Here is an 18,200-nt window from a genome sequence, read left to right on the forward strand (position 1 = left end):
AAATTGTTGAATGCTGTGCGCAAGCGCATTAGACGTGCACGTGTGCAATCACCAAACCAGTTATTAAACCTGTTGCAGCCCACCCCTGCCATGATGGTGAAGTCTCATTGACAACAGACTCATCCCAGCAATAAGGACAGCAAAGGAGTAGATGATGGTATGTAGGACTGAGAATAGGATAGATAGAATTAAGCTAAACCTGAAGGTAGAATATATAGAATAGGAGTTAGAGCTTAGGAAGAATAGTAAGGCAGACTTTAAGGGTAAATAAAATAGAATAAATATTAGAAGACTGAAATATAGACACTGACTGTAAATTAGAAAGTGATGGGATGCCTTTTGTAATGAAACCTTTGTTTTTTTAAAAAATATTTTCCATACAGAATTAATACATATGCATCTGGCTTGAAATCTATACCACCCTTCAACTCAGAGCTGAAGAACCTTATTGGTTGAGAAGCAAAATGTCTTCAAAGAAAAAACAGAAAAAGCACCTTTGGGGCAACCATGACCTGGATGACTAAGAATCTCCATAGACATATGACCTAAGGTTCTGACAGCTATTATCAGCCAAGCAGAAGGACCCGAGGTGTTCTATCCATCTATGCTCTCTCTATATATTCTCTATATATATTCTGTACATGTACCAAACCAAACCAAAGAGTTTGAGCAAGGAGTTAAGGAATAAATAACATTAGCCAGGCTTATTGTATTGATTGTAGAGTATTTGGAATTCTGTGTATATGGTCTACAGGTCTGGATTCATTGGTTGAATAATGACATTTTTCATTAAGATCTTCCAACACTGCTACTCCTTGGGTTTTGGAAGATCCAAAGTATCTTCATTTCTATTTTTCCCTAGCTGATCTAAAGGGAGAAGAGTAGAAATGAAAGAAAAAAGAAGGGAGGGAGGGAGGGAGGGAGGGAGGGAGGGAGGAAGGAAGGAAGGAAGGAAGGAAGGAAGGAAGGAAGGAAGGAAGGAAGGAAGGAAGACAAGAACAGACTGGGGTATTTCAGGAGATTTAGCCCGATTGATGGTAATTTATTGTAATTATCTTTTGCTGGGAAACCCTTGGGAGGAGTCTGCTAGTAAGCTTTTAACACTACCCTGTCTGCAAGTCACAAAGCTCACACTATCAACTGTGCTTCCATTCAGCAAAACTCTTTTATAAAAACCAGAACTGTCAACTTTTACCAGATTTGGGATATACAAAAGTCCTAGATCAATCTATCTGATCTAGGACTTCCATTTCCAATCAACTGATATTTAGCTTTCATGATATTTTGACTGATTAAATGCAAGAAATGTTAATTATTTAAAAAATGCAGGAAGCATTTCTAGCTTACAAAACAGTTTTAATGAAACTAAAGGATGAATAGAGTCAAAAATCTCAAAAACGAACCCCTCTCAAACACTATACCAATGTTGTGTTTTCATATTTAGAATCATCACGAGACATGAAATATAGGCTTATTCTTTCTGAAAGCCAGAACATATCGAACTCTCATTAGCATCATCATATTTTTCTCATTATAAAGCTGGGATTCCTTTTCTCTCCAAGCTTCCTGCATGCAGTAAATGCAATGCTAGTCCTTATCCATATGGAGTCAGTATGCAAAGCCAGCATTAAAAAAAAAATCATGATAAAAAATCCAGAATGAGATTTTAGCATGAGGTGGAAAAGAATCTTGCTAGTAAAAACTGCATTCCATGTTGAACCACTATTAAAACCTCTGCCAAAAGAACTCCCATGCCTTTACAAACTCGTATATTTGATTATTACCTGCTATTGAAGGGGTTTTCTCCTGGGATTATATGAGTGCTGTCTTTTCCCACTAAGAGCTTAATTCGATCATAGAATGACTTTACAGCTTCTGAACCAGAGTGACTTTGCTGTATAATGTCTAACGGATCACGTGAGCCACGACAGAGAAGGCTATTCTGACAAGTCGACTGGAGGCAGCAATCTGGATCCAGACAATCAATGAGGCCATCTGCAAGGAAGAACACATAAGCTATTTTCCCCAGTCATTTTATTGTACCAGTGCTTATAGCTAACCATTGCTTTCTTACAAGTTGAACAATAGCATTGTTAATCTCAGCACATTTAACTTTAGATATACCCTAGCATTTTCAACAATGTGTTAACTTTAGTATGCCAAATTACCTCTGTTACTGCTTTTAGCAGTACTACATCAAATGCCAAAATCAGATATGTGCAGAATGGTTCTCAATTTTGGAATGGACTTTTTCAGCTTTGCCAAAGGTCCAAATTAGCTTTTTGTGAGTTTCTACCTTTGGGATGTGCGGATTAAACTAAAATTCTGCCCATTTCACTACTCATATTAGTAGGGCAGTACAATATTTAAATATGTTTCATTCATTTTCATTTCATTTATTTCATTTGTATGCCACCCTTTTCCCCGAGGGGGACTCAGGGCGGCTCACAAGTTGAGCAAGGGAAAGGGGATACAGACAGTTTGACACCAACACAAAACAATACATAATTTAAAAGCGCAACAATCATACCATTCGAGATAGGGGCAACGGTTGTTTAGCCCCAGGCCTGTCGGAACAGCCAGGTTTTAAGGGCTTTGCGGAAGGCCTGGAGGGTGGTGAGGGTGCGAATCTCCACGGGGAGTTCGTTCCAGAGGGATGTTATTTTACAGAACAATAATAATAACAACAAATAATAACTTGCATTCATAATGTTTCCTAGAATATAATATTATAATAGCAATAGCACTTATATATACTGCTTCATAGTACTTTACAGTCCTCTTTAAGTGGTTTAGCAATAGCAATAGCAATAGCAATTAGACTTATATACCGCTTCATAGGGCTTTCAGTCCTCTCTAAGCGCTTTACAGAGTCAGCATATTGCCCCCAACAACAATCTGGGTCCTCATTTTACCCACCTCGGAAGGATGGTAGGCTGAGTCAACCCTGAGCCGGTGAGATTTGAACAGCCGAACTGCAGAACTGCAGAACTGCAGTCAGCTGAAGTAGCCTGCAGTGCTGCATTTAACCACTGCGCCGCCTCGGCTCTTATTTACATAGCACATTGTCCCCAACAAACTTTTCACCAACCTCGGAAGGATGAAAGGCTCAGTCAACTCTGAGCCAGTCAGGATCAAACTTCTGGCAGTCGGCAGAGTTAGCCTGCAATACTGCATTCTAACTACTGCATTATCACATCATAATGTTCTACGAACATAATATTGTGTGTATGTGTGTGTGTGTTCTAATATTTGTTAATATAGATTGCCCATTAACCATTTCTTGATAAAAATGACTACTTTGATTCTTTAACATCATATTTTTTCAATGTAAGTTACCATACTAGAGTGCATGTTTGCCGCATATAAAATCTGGTTTTAAATATCATCTCTGTTTATATATAACTTTTATTAATCTATTTTTTTCAGATTTGTTATCTGTGGCAGCCAGGGAAAGATTAGCTGGCTTTTCCTGATAGATCTCTGTGACTAAAAACTCCAATGAGAACTAGATTGTTCAAACCTGTTTCCCCTGGAACATACCTGAAAGATTTTAATATACTTAGTCCAGAAAATTTAACAAATTATTATCTACCATATGTCTTTGTGATGGAGTGAGCTTTTCTTAAAAAAATAGATGATGGATGTTTTGGTCTGACAAGCTACGAATCTGATTAGTTATTTTGAACATTTATGCCATGTTCCCATAAGCAAAGACTCACCATGATCATTTTGAGACTTTTAAAGAAGAAAACAGCATTGCTAGCACTCATGGTTTTCATTTCATATACTACTAAGTTATTTTGCAATTTGAACTTAAGATTTCTTTTTTAATTTCAAGGTCAGTGACTTGTGATCCTCACTAATCTGGAAGTCCTTTTTCATCTTGGAAGTAGAATTTTTTCTCAGATTCCACCCATTTTATATAATCAATGTGAGAAAGGAATTGGACTCCATAATAACTGAAGATGGTTTTCCTATTAAAACTTGAACACTTCTTTCACAACACCCAGTTATTTCTGGTGCTTGTAATTATTCATTGAAAAGTGTTTCTTGTTTGTTCATGCAGGGAACAAAAGAGAAACCTGTCAATATATTAAGGGATCCAAAGGTAAGATGCAACAAATTACTCTTTTCTACAAATTTGTGTTTACTTATTCCAGCTATGAATACTTCTTTGCTTTGGCTGTTATAGGGGTGAGAGTCAGTTATGCCTATAATGACCTCATCAAACTGCATGATTATGGGCTGTACATTTTGGACAACACCATGAACTTTAAATTGGCATACCAAACTCCCAGTGGCCTGTCAGTCATGAGAATAACATCTTCATGCCAGCAAGCCCCCTTGAATATAGTCTGACATTGCAATCTTCAGTAAATTACCCTGTCACTGCCAATCTTAGAGTTATCTCGCAAACAATCAAGAAGGCAATCAAACTGTTCTGAAGCCAGTTCAGGACTTCAGATGGCTAGACATTTCTCCATTCAATACTGGTGAGAAACCTATATATCACTACCTGGAGACTGAATGGAAAAACACACACACACACACACACACACACACACACACACACACACACACACACACACACAAAGTTTTTAGGACCTGTAGTTAAGTTTCTGCAACAAGAATCTTTATGAAACTGCAATACTTTTACGTTTCTCTGCTGTTGCAGTGCTTGCTAATATGAATTAATTTACAAAAGCCTATCATTTTTTTCAGCATGCAAAGAGCTTTTGAGTTAAACACAGAATTCGGTATCTTCTTTAATCGGGGAAAAAGACACAGTGTTAAAGTGCCGATAGAAAGAAAATCTGGAAACAAAGAAGCATTATTTTCCAAAGGTTGTTGTTGTTTGTTTGTTAAAATATTTCTACAAGATATTTTAATTCTGGTAGTAATATTAAATATAAGATATCAAAGAATTTGAAATACTAAACTTATTCCTATAATGCCTTTCCTAATAGAATGTTATTCAGATTATTCCCAGGAATCCCAATCATGCTTGTTGGGAATTCTAGAAGTGGAACTCCCCATAAATCCCAAAGTACTGGATCTAGCAAGCTGTGTTGTGGAATAAACCTTATTAAACTCAGTGAAACTTCCCACATAAACATAGATGCATCAGGTGCTCTTCAAATAGCAGTTGAAATGTGGAACAGAATTACCTATGCTACTCACAGACCCATGAATTACACACACATCATCACATACATTTGTAGCTGACACTTTAGATACACTTATATTATGGTTGAATTGCTCATGAACAATGAAATTTAAGTAATCTTTTTTGACTGAAGCGTTAGCATACATTTCGGAGAATGATCTTCAGTGCATAATAAGGAATAATGAGTTTAAGGGAGAATTGACACATTTAATTTACTGATCTTATGTTGAATAAAAATGTTGATAGTTGACTCTTAAATCTGATAGTGGTTATCAAACTCTTACATTATTTTGGAATAAAATTCAATTATAGTGCATCTTAATAAATACTAGCGAAGCTTAGAGACTGTGAAGTAAAATCAGCATAAATGTGTGTGTGTGTGTAATCCATATAATAGGTCAAGATTTCTTTTTAAAGTACTTAATTTATGTTTTCTGTATCCGAACGTACATAAATACATACAGAGTAACATACAGTTTAAGAACTTCATCACGGCTTAGGTATGAAACAAGATAAAAACCAAAATATTTCAATCAAGCCAAATATTTCAAAATCATCATGTATCAAAGATTTACAAGGTAAATATAAAAAGATAGTTTTTGAGAATAAGAATTGCCAAGAATCTGGATCTTGGAAAAAAGAAATGGTAAATCATTTCTTATTGTTGCCAAGAGAATTGCTTTAAATTTTAAATGCTTTATAATGCTTGTTTTGGCTGCTTTCTTAAGAATTCTGTAGAAGTTAACTTTGTTATTATTTTATGGTGGCAGAAACCAAAGTGTAACACACCAAAATATTAGTTAGTTTGTTATTTAAATTTTAGTCTAGGCCAACTATATGCATATTTCATTCGAGCAGATCAACTGTACCATAATTAAAATAAATATTCAGTGCTTTAATTCAAACAAGAGATGTATATCTTGGTCCTTCTAAAAACGTACTCTTCAAGTAGATAAATTGAAATGTATTTCTCAATGGTGGCCATGACAAAGAATGTCCATCTGTTCATACTTGTACACACTGCTCATAAGTACATACAAGGCAAAGTTTGTGTTCAGTGGTGAAATCTAAATGTTTTCCTACTGTTTCTGTGGGTGTAGCTTGGTGATGGTGGTGGGGGGAAGAGGTCATGTGACTGGGTGGGTGTGGCTATGTAGTCATGTGACTGGGAGTGGTCAAAAGATAGAAGCTCACTTTAACAATGTCCTGCTGGAGCAGGGGATTGGACTAGATGACCTCCATGTACCTTCAAGCACTGGATTGCTGAGCTCTTTCAAGGTGTCCTCTGAAGGTGTGTCTAGTGCCAGGTTTCTGGTCCTTCCTCCCTCTCCTCTTTCTTTCCTTCCTTCCTTCCTTCCTTCCTTCCTTCCTTCCTTCCTTCCTTCCTTCCTTCCTCCTTCCTCCTCCCTCCCTCCCTCCCTCCCTCCTTTCTTTCTCAGAACTCTCCCCTGTTTTTAGCCTAGCAGGCCTCAGGGGAGCCTTGTGGGGGCAAAAATGGACCCCCATCCCCAGTTTTGGCCTAGCAGGTCTCAGGAAAGCCTCCTGGGAGCAAAAATGGAACCTAAATGCTTAAAAAAAGGGAAAAAAAGTTTCTACCATCACGCAGCACAGATGATCATCAGAACTTTTTTTTTACTACCAGTTCAGGTGGACGGTATCATTTTTTTACTACCGGTTTGGGCAAACAGTAGCTTTTTTACTACTGGTTCGGGCGAACCAGCTTGAACTGGTAGCATTTCACCCTCTGATTTGTAGCATAGTTTCTAATTATACCCTTTGTCTCACAATGTGCTTCAAAGCAATCCATAGAAAATCTCACCAATACAAAATAATTTTTAGGATGGTACTATGGATGTCACTAATAGCTTATCTGTGTATTCAATAATAATCTAATATAGTAAGTCAAGTTCTAATAACTTCATTTTGCCTAAGAAAAGTGGCAATAAATATCATCTAATTGTTCTGCCACCATTCATCTGGCAATAGAGAAAGCAAACAGGAAATTGATAATACGTTTCGTATTACATTAGAACAGTGTTTTTCAACTTTTTGTGCAAAGGCACACTTTTTTCATGAAAAAAATCACGAGGCACACCACCATTAGAAAATGTTAAAAAAATTTAACTCTGTGCCTATATTGACTATATATAAAGTAATTCTCCCACGGCACACCTTACACTATGTCACGGCACACTAGTGTGCCATGGCACAGTGGTTGAAAAACACTGCATTAGAACATGTACTCTGATTTGTTATTCCTCTAAAAAGATAGTACAAGTACAAACTTTAGGTTCAATCCGTGCAACTTCAACAACAATATGACAAGATAGGATTTAGGCTAAGATTTGATTGTAGGAAAGGTCCTGGTTATAGTTCTTTTAGCTTCTTGCAGAAAGAGCCAAAAAGAATAGACAGCATGTCCTGGCATATTTACTCAGAGACAGACAGACAGACAGACAGATAGACAGACATAGATAGATAATAGACAGACAGAAAGCTATAGACAGATAGGACATTAGCTATAACTCTCTGATCAAAGTTCTGTCCCTGCTTCATAAGCAATGGGCAAAGAAAGGGAATGAAATGGATCACAGAGTTATGTTTGTCATTTTGAATTTTTGATCTTCTTTTGAAAACACACTTGCAAATTCCCAGAAATCAAAGATTTGTTGCCTCTGTTGCAAATTAAGCATATAATAAAATAGTTTTAATTGTCTCTGTACTGATTGTTGTTGTTTTCTTATTTGGCCTAGTTTAAGGTGACCAGATGTCCCACTTTTGGCGGGACAGTCCCGCTTTTGAACAATTTGTCCCGCGTCCTGTGGCGTTTTAAAAAAGTCTCATTTTTTTTTCAGCATGAAAGGAAAAATCTGCAAAAAGTCACGGGGAGCCCTGGGAATTGTTCTTCACAAAGCATCATGGCCGCATAGAATGCAAATGAAGGTGCTCATCTCCCTGCCCAGCTCCGTGTGCTTTTATTCAAACTGGAGTCACGCTGAGTCCCATTCAGAGGGCGGAGGGATGCTGCGCTTTTTTGTTTGTTTTACCTGTGGTCTCACAACCATGCAAAGGTGGGTTTTGTGCTACAAGGATCTTTTTTACTTTCTTTCCCTGTCTGCGGGTCCGATTGCAGTCGTCCTTTGCTTCGGATTAAAGCACCGTTTCTCATTCCTTGCAAAACTGGGGAAACGGCAGGGCCACCTCCTTCCCCCCTTTCCTTGCAGCACCATTGGTTGCAAAATGTTCCCCTGATTTGGTTTATAAGTTCGCAGCAATGCGATCCAACAAATAGGGAAGTTTTAATAAGATCTTCTGACTTTATTTGGTCTCTGCTGCCCCCCCACCCCTGGCCCCATTAGCCCTTGGGTTTTGTCCCCTCCCAAGGAGAGAGTGGGAAGGAGAGGAAGGAAGGAGGGAGGGGGGAAGGAAAAGAAGAAGGGAGTGGGGGAAGAAGATGGAATGAGAAAAGATGGAAGGAAGGAGAAAGAATAGAAGGAGGAAGGAGAAGGAGGAAGATGGAAGAAGAAAGGAAGGAAGAAAAAGAGGAAGAGAGGAAGAAAAGAAGGAAGGAGGTAGGAAGAAAAGGGGAAGAGAGGGAAAGAGCAGAAAGACAAAGAGGACGAAGTGGATAGGCAAGAGGAAGGAGGAAGGAAGGAAAAAAGAAAAAGGGAGGGAAAGAGGAAAGAAGAAAAGATGGAACTAGAAAGGAAAGAAGGGAGGGAGGGAGGAAAGGGGAAGACAGGGAAAGAGCAGAAAGACAGAGAAGGTGAAGGAGGGAAGAAGGAAGAAAGAGGGAGAGAAGGTGAAAGGATGGAAGGAAGAAGGAATAGAAGTGAAGGGGAAGAGAGAGATGGAAATAACAGAAAGACAGAAGGTAGATAGGCAAAAGGAAGGAAGCTGAAAGAATGGAAGCAGGAAGGAAGAAAAAAGGAGGAAGGGAGTGAGTGAGGAAAGAAGAGAGGATGGAAGGAGAAATGAAGGAAGAGAGGGAAAGAGCAGAAGATAGAAGGTGAAGGTAGATAAGCAAGAGGAAGGAAGGAAGGAAGGAAGGAAGAAGGATGGAAGGAGGAAGGAAAAAGAAGGGGGGAGGAAGGAAAGAAGAAAATGATGGAAGAAGAAAGGAAGAGAAGGGGAAAAACAGAAAAATAAAGAAGAAAGGGAGGAAGGAGAGAAAGTGAAAGGATGGAAGGAAGGGAAGGGGAAGAGAGATATAAAGAGCAGAAAGACAGAAGGTAGATAGGCAAGAGGAAGGATGGAGAAAGAATGGAAAGGGAGGAAGGCTGGAAGGAAGAAAGAAGGAGGGAGGGAAGGAAGGAAGGAAGGTGAAAGGAGGAAGGAAGGAAGGAAGGTTACTTCTACTTGTAGGCCTGGGACTGAATGCAGGAGGAGTCTCTCCATAGGATTAGCTGCTCCTCTGATCATGGTCTATGAAAATGTTACTGCCGGCCTGATGCAAATTTAAACAGACGGTGCTTTGGGCTGCCCCTCAAATCCCCCCTTTACTCTTCCCCCTGTAGAATTCAGCCCCTGAGCTTTGCCTTTGAGAGGCTTCTAAATTAAGGTGACCAGACGTCCAGCTTTTGGCGGGACAGTCCCGCTTTTGAACAATTTGGCCTGCGGCCCGCGGCGTTTTAGAAAAGTCCCGATTTTTTAAAAAAATTTAAATCAAGAACCCCCCCCCCCCGGGTCAATGGTGTCCCTCTTTACCAATGTTAAAATCTGGTCACCTTAGCCTAGTTACTATTAGCTGCATTTATAATATATAGCATTTTGATTATGTTCTTGTACAATTCCTGCATATACATGTTTGACAGTACCAAAATATTGAAATGAATATTGTTTATTAATATAATTTAAATTGTCCCTCTTATAAATGGCAATTCTACACTGGTTCTAAAATAGGCTTTCTGAAATAATACTGCTTATGTAGCAAGAGATCCAGAAATATATAGAATTCCTTCTTTAGTTTTGATAGATTAAACTAACAATGCCAAGCAGAAATTAATTGCAAACTAATAAAGCTTCAGTTACTAACAACTAAGAGATGAGTTGCTGGTGATGGAGATGACATGTTACAGTACAGGCAAATCAAGAATGATTCTTCCATGCCTTCTCATTTCAGGGAATATACAGCAAAGATATGAGCATCACTAGTATTGATGATTGACATAAACTTTCAGTCCAAAGGGAGCAGCATCTGTCACTTGGAGCTGCCTGTCAAAGAAATGCTCTGTTGAACAGGCAATCAAAGCTACTGCTTAAGAATGAGGCAGGGAAGATCAGTTGACTTCTGGTGTATTTCACATACATTCAATCACTCATGTTCTTCATTCACTCATATGTTTCATTCCATTTTCTTTATAGGCAGAGTTTAGCAAAGGAAAATTAAAAAAAAAAACCAAATACACAGGAACATTTATCATTAAATGTAATATACATTAAGTATATTACAACATCCATGTATGCATATTATCTATATAGAAAGTATCCTAAATGTACACACTTAATCCTCGTTTAATCTCAGGCACATACATTTATAAGCCTTTTGGATGGTTTACCAAGTTTGGAGAGGCACAAGAACTGAAAAAGGACAGGCTTATTTTCTCTATATGTCAGTGTAGGAAAGGAACATCTGCTTTGTTTGTTTAAAAACCTACATTTAATTCAGAACATTGGTCCTTTGACTGTGAAAAAATTGTAAACATCACTGCTTGCCTATGGGTCTATGGTTATCTCCTAGGCCAATTTTGATAAATTCTGATTGCAGTTTTTCACTCAAAATGTCATTGCCAGAATCAATAAAATTAATGTTGGTAACAAACTTGTGAAGATTGAAAATGCAAAACCAATTATTTCTAATTGTGCAGAATATTTTCCCCAAGTTAGAAAAACAAGTTCATGATTTAGTGATTCCCAGTATGAACCAGATTTGCTGCATATGCTACCCATATTTTTATATATTTAAAACTATCAATAACATATTTCAATTGTTTATTATGGTAGCAATTTTCAAAATGACTTCAAGCATCAGGTCCATTGTGTTTGCTCAGGGGAGCCTTTTTCCCCCCTCCTGAGGTATTGTGGGTATTTGTACTTAGAACCTTATAAATCTTTTGTCTGAGCTGAATTAGAAACTCCTGCTGTGGCAGAGCTTGATGAGGCAAGCTAAATTACATGATTTGCTTTTGTGCTCTGAAATACTTGCATTATCTTAAATGCCACAAGCCTGACGAAATATCAAATCACAGGATTCATCATTCTATAAAAGCAAAGCCAGTCCAAATAATTATTGCAGGAGAGCAAAATCTGTTATTTTCTCTCTCTCTCTCTCTCTCTCTCTCTCTCTCTCTCTCTCTCAACACATTTTTCTCTTTTTTAAAATATGATTTTGTTTTTAAAAACTAAAATAGCATATTCTTAAGCAAACAGGTCAAATATTCTGCTCAGAAAACATGTTACTTTGCAAAGTGAATCTTGTCTTGACCCAAAGAAAACCTTTATTCAAAGACGTAGAAATATTCTTTGTCTTATTTTGCTATATTAGTCTGAAAAAAATGTTAACTATATTCAGTTTATGAGATTCATTATTGTACTGGTTAGATATGCTTATATTTCCTCTGCTTTCCTCTTATTTTGTAATTTGTATAATTATTTTGTATAAGAAGCTATTTACAATGGAAGAACATTAATTTGGATTCTTAATTTATGAAATAAGTCAGAAGAGAACAAGGAAATAAGCATGGTCATTAGAGATTCATCTAAGTATAAGAAGCAGCCAGCATTTGGATTAAGACAAAAAAAGTACAATTTGGCAATAAAAATACCATATTAAGTTTAAATTTAAGTTTAAGTTTTATTTTATTTATATGCCGTCCTATTCCCTAAAAGGGACTCAGGGCGGCGAACAACTTAAACGGGAAAGGGAAACATACAAGTACAAAATAGACATTTAAAATGACCAACAACCACACCTGTCGAGAGGGGAAGGGAGCTCATCAACCCCAGGCCTGCCGACACAGCCAGGTTTTAACGGAAAGCAGGGAGAGAGGTGAGGGTCCGAATCTCCGCAGGGAGTTCGTTCCAAAGGGCCGGAGCTGCAGCAGAGAAGGCCCTCCCCCGGGTTGTAGCCAGATGGCATTGGCTAGTGGATGGAACCTGGAGGAGGCCGACCCTGTGCGATCTAATGGGTCTTTGGGAGGTAATTGGCAGCAGGCGGTCTCTCAAGTACCCAGGTCCAATACCATGAAGGGCTTTATAAGTGATAACTAGCACATTGAAGTGTATCCGGAGACCGATTGGAAGCCAGTGCAGCTCGTGGAGGATAGATGTAACATGGGTGTATCGAGGCATACCCACAATCGCTCGCGCGGCCGCATTCTGGACCAGTTGAAGTCTCTGAATGCTCTTCAAGGGCTGCCCCATGTAGAGCGCATTGCAGTAGTCCAGTCTTGAGGTCACGAGGGCGTGAGTGACTGTTGCGAGTGCCTCCCGGTTCAGGTAGGGACGCAACTGGTGCACCAGGCGAACCTGGGCAAATGCCCCACTGGTCACAGCCGACAAATGATGTTCTAAAGTCAGCTGTGGATCCAGGAGGATTCCCAAGTTGCGAGCCCTGTCTGAGGGGCATAAAATTTCACCCCCAGCCTGAGTGATGGAATACTAACCAAATTTTTGGGAGGGAAACACAACAGCCACTCGGTCTTGTCTGGATTGAGCACAAGCTTGTTAACCCCCATCCAGACCCTGACAGCCTCCAGGCACTGGCACATCACGTCGACCGCTTCACTGAGTTGGCACAGGGCGGAAAGACACAACTGAGTGTCGTCCGCATATTGATGGTATTTTATCCTGTGCCGTCGAATGATCTCACCCAGTGGCTTCATGTAGATGTTAAACAGGAGGGGGGACAGGACCGAACCCTGGGGAACCCCATATTTCAGGGGCCCAGGGGTCGACCTCTGCCCCCCGACTAACACCGACTGCGACCTGTCTGAGAGGTAGGAGGAGAACCACCAAAGAAATGGTGCCTCCCACCCCCACCTCTCGTAACCATCAGAAGGATACCATGGTCGATGGTATTGAAGGCCGCTGAGAGGTCAAAGAGCACTAGGATGGAGGGATGAGATCATCGGTCAGTGCGACCAAAGTGGTTTCTGTGCTGCAGCCAGGCCTGAATCCAGACTGAAAGGAGTCCAGATAATCGGCTTCATCCAAGGACCGTCGGAGTTGAGAGGCCATATTCTCCAGATTATAACCCAATATAGTTTATAAAATACAGATAATACTTGATTTGCAACGGTTCTCTTAGTGACCATATGAAGTTACAACAGCACTGAAAAAAGTAACGTATGACCATTTTTTATCATTTATGACCATGGCAGCATCCTCATGGTCACACGATTTACATTCAGATGCTTGACAACTGACTCACATGGCTGCAGTGTCCTAGAGTCACATGATCCCCTTTTGCAATCTTCTGACAAGCAAATTCAATGGAGAAGCCAGATTCACTTAGTAGCTGTGTTACTAACGTAACAACTGTGGCAAGAAAGGTCATAAAATTGGTCAAAACTCATTTAACAAATGTCTCACTTAATTCAGAAAGTTTGGATTGTAGTTGTAAGTTTAAGGCTACCTGTATAACCAAAATTAATATAGGCCTAATACAGAGCAGACTCTGCCAGCTGGCTTGGTCCCCAAAAGGGGCCTTACCTCTCACAGTGTATTTTGTATTCTCTCTCTCCCCATCTTTAAACAGTATTTATTACTGGGCTTTAAAAAATAATTTAATGTGTAGCAAATTTAATAAGCCACACAGAGTCATCTCTGGAGAAGATGGGTGGCACATAATTTTAATAAATAAAGAAATAATAAATAAGTAAATAAATAAAATTGTAAATCTAAAAAAATAAGCAAAAATAATTATAGATGCCACTAAACTAACATACCTATGACCAACATTTTGGGGCAATGTTAACTTTAACTCATTTAATTTACAGTGTTCCTACAGGAGTTGGGCACAAAAGACCTTTCAAAATGTGTAGGGAAAAAATTGAGTGGACAAGATTTTCTGTCCAATTTCTTTTAGCAGAAGCAGAATTTCTCCAACAATATCTTAAGCAAAGAAGTTTCCATTAGTGGCAACAATAGCGTTGCTACTAAGAAAGCACAATGCATAAAAGCTAGAAAGGTTGCAATCTGCTGGAGAGAGTACAGTGAAATACAAAATTTTCGCACACGCTCCATTCTTGCTATATTCCACTCTTTGAAACGTTTTCTAATGCAAATTGCCCTTTCCTCAAATTGAATGACAACTGCTAAGGGAAAAAATGCAGAAATTTTGCTTGGTATTCTTTCATAGTTCATGGAAAAACCGTAATGGATTATATACCCAATGGAAAAGGAAGTCCACTTTCTACCTAAGTGCTTTTGGGAGTAAAGCATCTATCTGTAGCTAATTGCTGCTCTTGCTGGCTTGAGTAAAAGGTAAGAAATGATATAAATAAGAGTTTTGAAGAGAATGTGGAATATCATCTGAATCACGTCAGACAATGTTGAAAAGGTTAGGTTCTGTTCCTCCTTTTCAAGGCAAATCAACTATAGAAAATCAATCTATCAAATTTCCAAAGAGAACTGGAAAATCTCTGGAAAACAGTTTCTAATCATTACCCACCCAGTATTGTACTGGATAAGATGATAAGATCCCACATTTGGCAAAATTAAAGCAACAAGATTTGATTTTTTTTCTTCAACTGCTCTGATGTGACGTTAAGGCTGCTGTACTTGTTATACAATGGTGATGATAAAAGGTGCCAAAGATTGATATGTCCTGTTAAATATATCGTGTTATGCTAATGAAACATGGTTAAGGTAACATATTTATCTAGCTAGAAATCTCTACTACAATAATTCAGGAGCTAGATTAGTGGTAATATTTTGCCTCACCAAACAATCTTCCCCAGCTTCTCTCTAACTGGAATGTCAAAGCAAGGTAGTATCTCTCTCTCTCTCTCTCTCTCTCTCTCTCTCTCTCTCTCTCTCTCTCTCTCTCTCTCTCTCTCTCTCTCTCTCCCTCCCTCCCTCCCTCCCTCCCTCCCTCCCTCTCCCTCTCCCTCCCTCCCTCCCTCCCCCCTCTCCCCCCCTCCCTCTCTCTCTCTTTTTTGGGGAAAACCTTACAGAGAAGCTATCTGTGTAGATTTATCCCCATGTATTTGTTTTCAGAGTTTGGGCTTTATAATTTAATTAATAAATTCAATATCTTCTTAATGGTTTTAAAGTTAGTTTGGGATTTTTTTGGAAATAAAATAATGCAGTAAAACTGTAGGCATATAAATATTTTAAATAGTTTAGAGAAAGGAGCAGAAATAGAAATATGGTACATCTTAGTCCCTAGAGAGTAACAAGAGTCATTAGATCATAATTTTAGTTGTTTTCCTCAAACCTTATTTTGATTACTTATATATTACTTCAGACATGGGCAGAAATTTGATTTATAAAATGAAACAATGAATGACAAAATGGTATTCTGCAGTATGGTTTGAGACAAATTTGGCAGAATGCTTTGTTATTTTTCTCCTTCTGCTATTCCAAATATAAAGTTTACCAGCTCATCTATATTTTATATGTTGCTTATTAATGCTGGGAAGGATCATAACTGAAACAAAGAAAAATAGGGATAAGTAATGAATTGAGGGTTATATATTTGTACATAAGCCCAAGTCATGCAAATAGCTCAGTCGTTACTTCTAATAGTAGAAATCAAGAAAAAGAATACTTAAAAATAACTTCAAACCTCTTTGTCTGTAAATCTTGTTTCCAAATACTTCAACTCACTGAATAAAGTCTATGATGTTTTAATTGCATATGCCATCTTATGAAATTTATAGATTTTAATCACAATCCTGTGAGTGTAAAATTTGTCACATAATTATAAATAAAGTAGCCTTAATCTCCATCAAATACACATAACAATTATTTACTGAGAACTTGATTAAAAAGGGATTAAATTTTAAAAGGATTCTGCATAGAGTAAATTAATGGATTTCAAACATTTTTTAAAAATAATTACACCCACACCTTTGAATGCAGCTTTAATAAAGAGCTAACATCTGGAAAATATTTTTTTTTAAATTAGGAAACTTCTTTGGTAAAAAAAATATTTTAGAAAAGCATTCCATTTAAATACATGTGTGAAAAATTGTGTGTGCATATCTATGCATGTATATGTATAAAAATCAGTAAGTTATGAAATAATTTACTGATGTCTTCTAAGATAGAAAACTAAACAGTACATATCTGACAATGAAGAACTTTCTTCCTGGTCATACAAGAATTGTATTAATTGGTATTTTATTTTTAAGCAGAAAATAAATAGAATCTCTGTAGAATTGATTAGGGATTTTATTTGGTCTGTTTTTTTCCTATAATTATGACCCAGATATCACAATTCCATGGAGAGCAGTGGCTCACATGGTTAGGATGCTTTGATGGAGATTAGCAACTCTGCATTTGAGACCCGAGTAGTGCTGCATGGTGCAATGAGCTCCCATTATTTGCTCTAGCTCCTGGGGACATGAAAAGAGGCTGGGCAAGAAGAGGGGGGAATTAAGAGGGAGTGAGAAGGGAATGTAAGGAGGGTGAGATGGTGGGAAGGGGAGAAAGGAATGGCTGAGGGGGAGGGGAAGTAGAAGAGGGGATTGTTGGAAGGGAGAAATGAAAGTTGGAGGGGTAGAAGAAAGGGTGTATGTAGGATAGAAGTGTTATGAGTTGTTTATTGCTTCTTTTTTTTAACTGCACAGTATTTAAGTGATTGTATAAAGGAAAATGAAAATGTAATAAAAGATTAATCTTGAAAAAAAAAAGAGGCTGGGCAACAAAATGTCACCGGCTAAGTCTTTCAACCTGGAAGTGCCTTATAACAGTACCTCCAATACAAACGGGGATCATAATTCCAAACATGATGTTGGAAATGTTGGAAATGTTTATTCCATTTGTATGCCGCCCTATTCCCGAGGGACTCAGGGCGGCTAACAAACAAGGTGGGGGGGGGGGGTACAAACAACAGAACAAAAGACAAAACAAGTTAAAAACAAAGCAAGAGTTGCAACAATTCAAGTGGGGCTGGGAACTCATCAGCCCCAGGCCTGCCGGAACAGCCAGGTCTTAATGGCTTTGCGGAAAGCCTGAAGAGTGGTGAGGATCCGGATCTCCATGGGGAGATCATTCCAGAGGGCCGGAGCAGCCACAGAGAAGGCCCTCCCCCGAGGGGTCGACAGTCGACATTGGCTAGCAGATGGTATTCGGAGGAGGCCTAATCTGTGGGATCTAATTGGTTGTAGGGAGGTAATTGGAGGTAATACTATGATAGAATAAATGTTTTAAAAATTAACCAATTCCTACATTAACTTAGCCCTAGCATTTATATCTAAAATGTTTAATCTAGTTAGTCATTTTTCCTCAGACTTTCTTAAGAGTTTTTCTTCCTTTGGGACTGTAGTGGTTGACCATAAAAACATAATGGATCACAAATAGAAAAATCAGTATGCTTTAAGGCGAAAAGAAAAACATAGTAAACAGTTCTTTACATTCCTAAAATGTTTTCTCTTCAAAGTCTAATAACATCAGTATTTTCACATCATATAATTGCAAACATCTATAGAATTATGGAGAATTTGTGGTCAAGGATAGCCTACTGTACAGCCATTTAAAATGTTTTAACTCAGAGGAAGATTTGTAAATATGTTATCACAGGATTTGCCTGGAGGAAGGAACAAGGAGAAATTTAAAGATTGAATGTTGAGTGGCAAAAACTCTTAATTCGGCACTGATGGGGTGTCACAGAAAGTAATGAAGAAGTAAAAATTCTGCTATAAGAAGTTGGAAGGTTCCTGTGACCTCCCATTTCTGAAGCAATATCATTACATTTAGGAAAAACTGATTCAAAAGGAGTGAAAAATAATAATATTTTGCACAGGAAAAAGAATTGAAGCTTTTTTTAAAAAAAAAACCCTCTGTTTATTTAAAAGTTTCC

At 38.3% G+C, this 18,200-nt stretch overlaps 1 protein-coding gene across 1 annotated transcript in view; it reads right to left on the reverse strand.

Annotated features, from left to right (window-relative positions):
• The window catches only part of TENM2 (teneurin transmembrane protein 2), a 928,661-nt gene that overhangs the window by 68,434 nt on the left and 842,027 nt on the right, over positions 1-18,200 (reverse strand). The window contains exon 16 of the mRNA XM_087709674.1: positions 1,785-1,995. Coding sequence (XP_087565800.1) covers positions 1,785-1,995 — 211 coding nt within the window. The remainder of the gene's footprint in view (positions 1-1,784; positions 1,996-18,200) is intronic.

The sequence above is a fragment of the Thamnophis sirtalis genome, unplaced genomic scaffold (genome assembly GCF_051295495.1).
Source record: "Thamnophis sirtalis isolate CommonGarterSnake01/CBP01778 unplaced genomic scaffold, rThaSir2_p1.2 scaffold_3, whole genome shotgun sequence".
NCBI classification, from domain to species: Eukaryota; Metazoa; Chordata; class Lepidosauria; order Squamata; family Natricidae; genus Thamnophis; species Thamnophis sirtalis.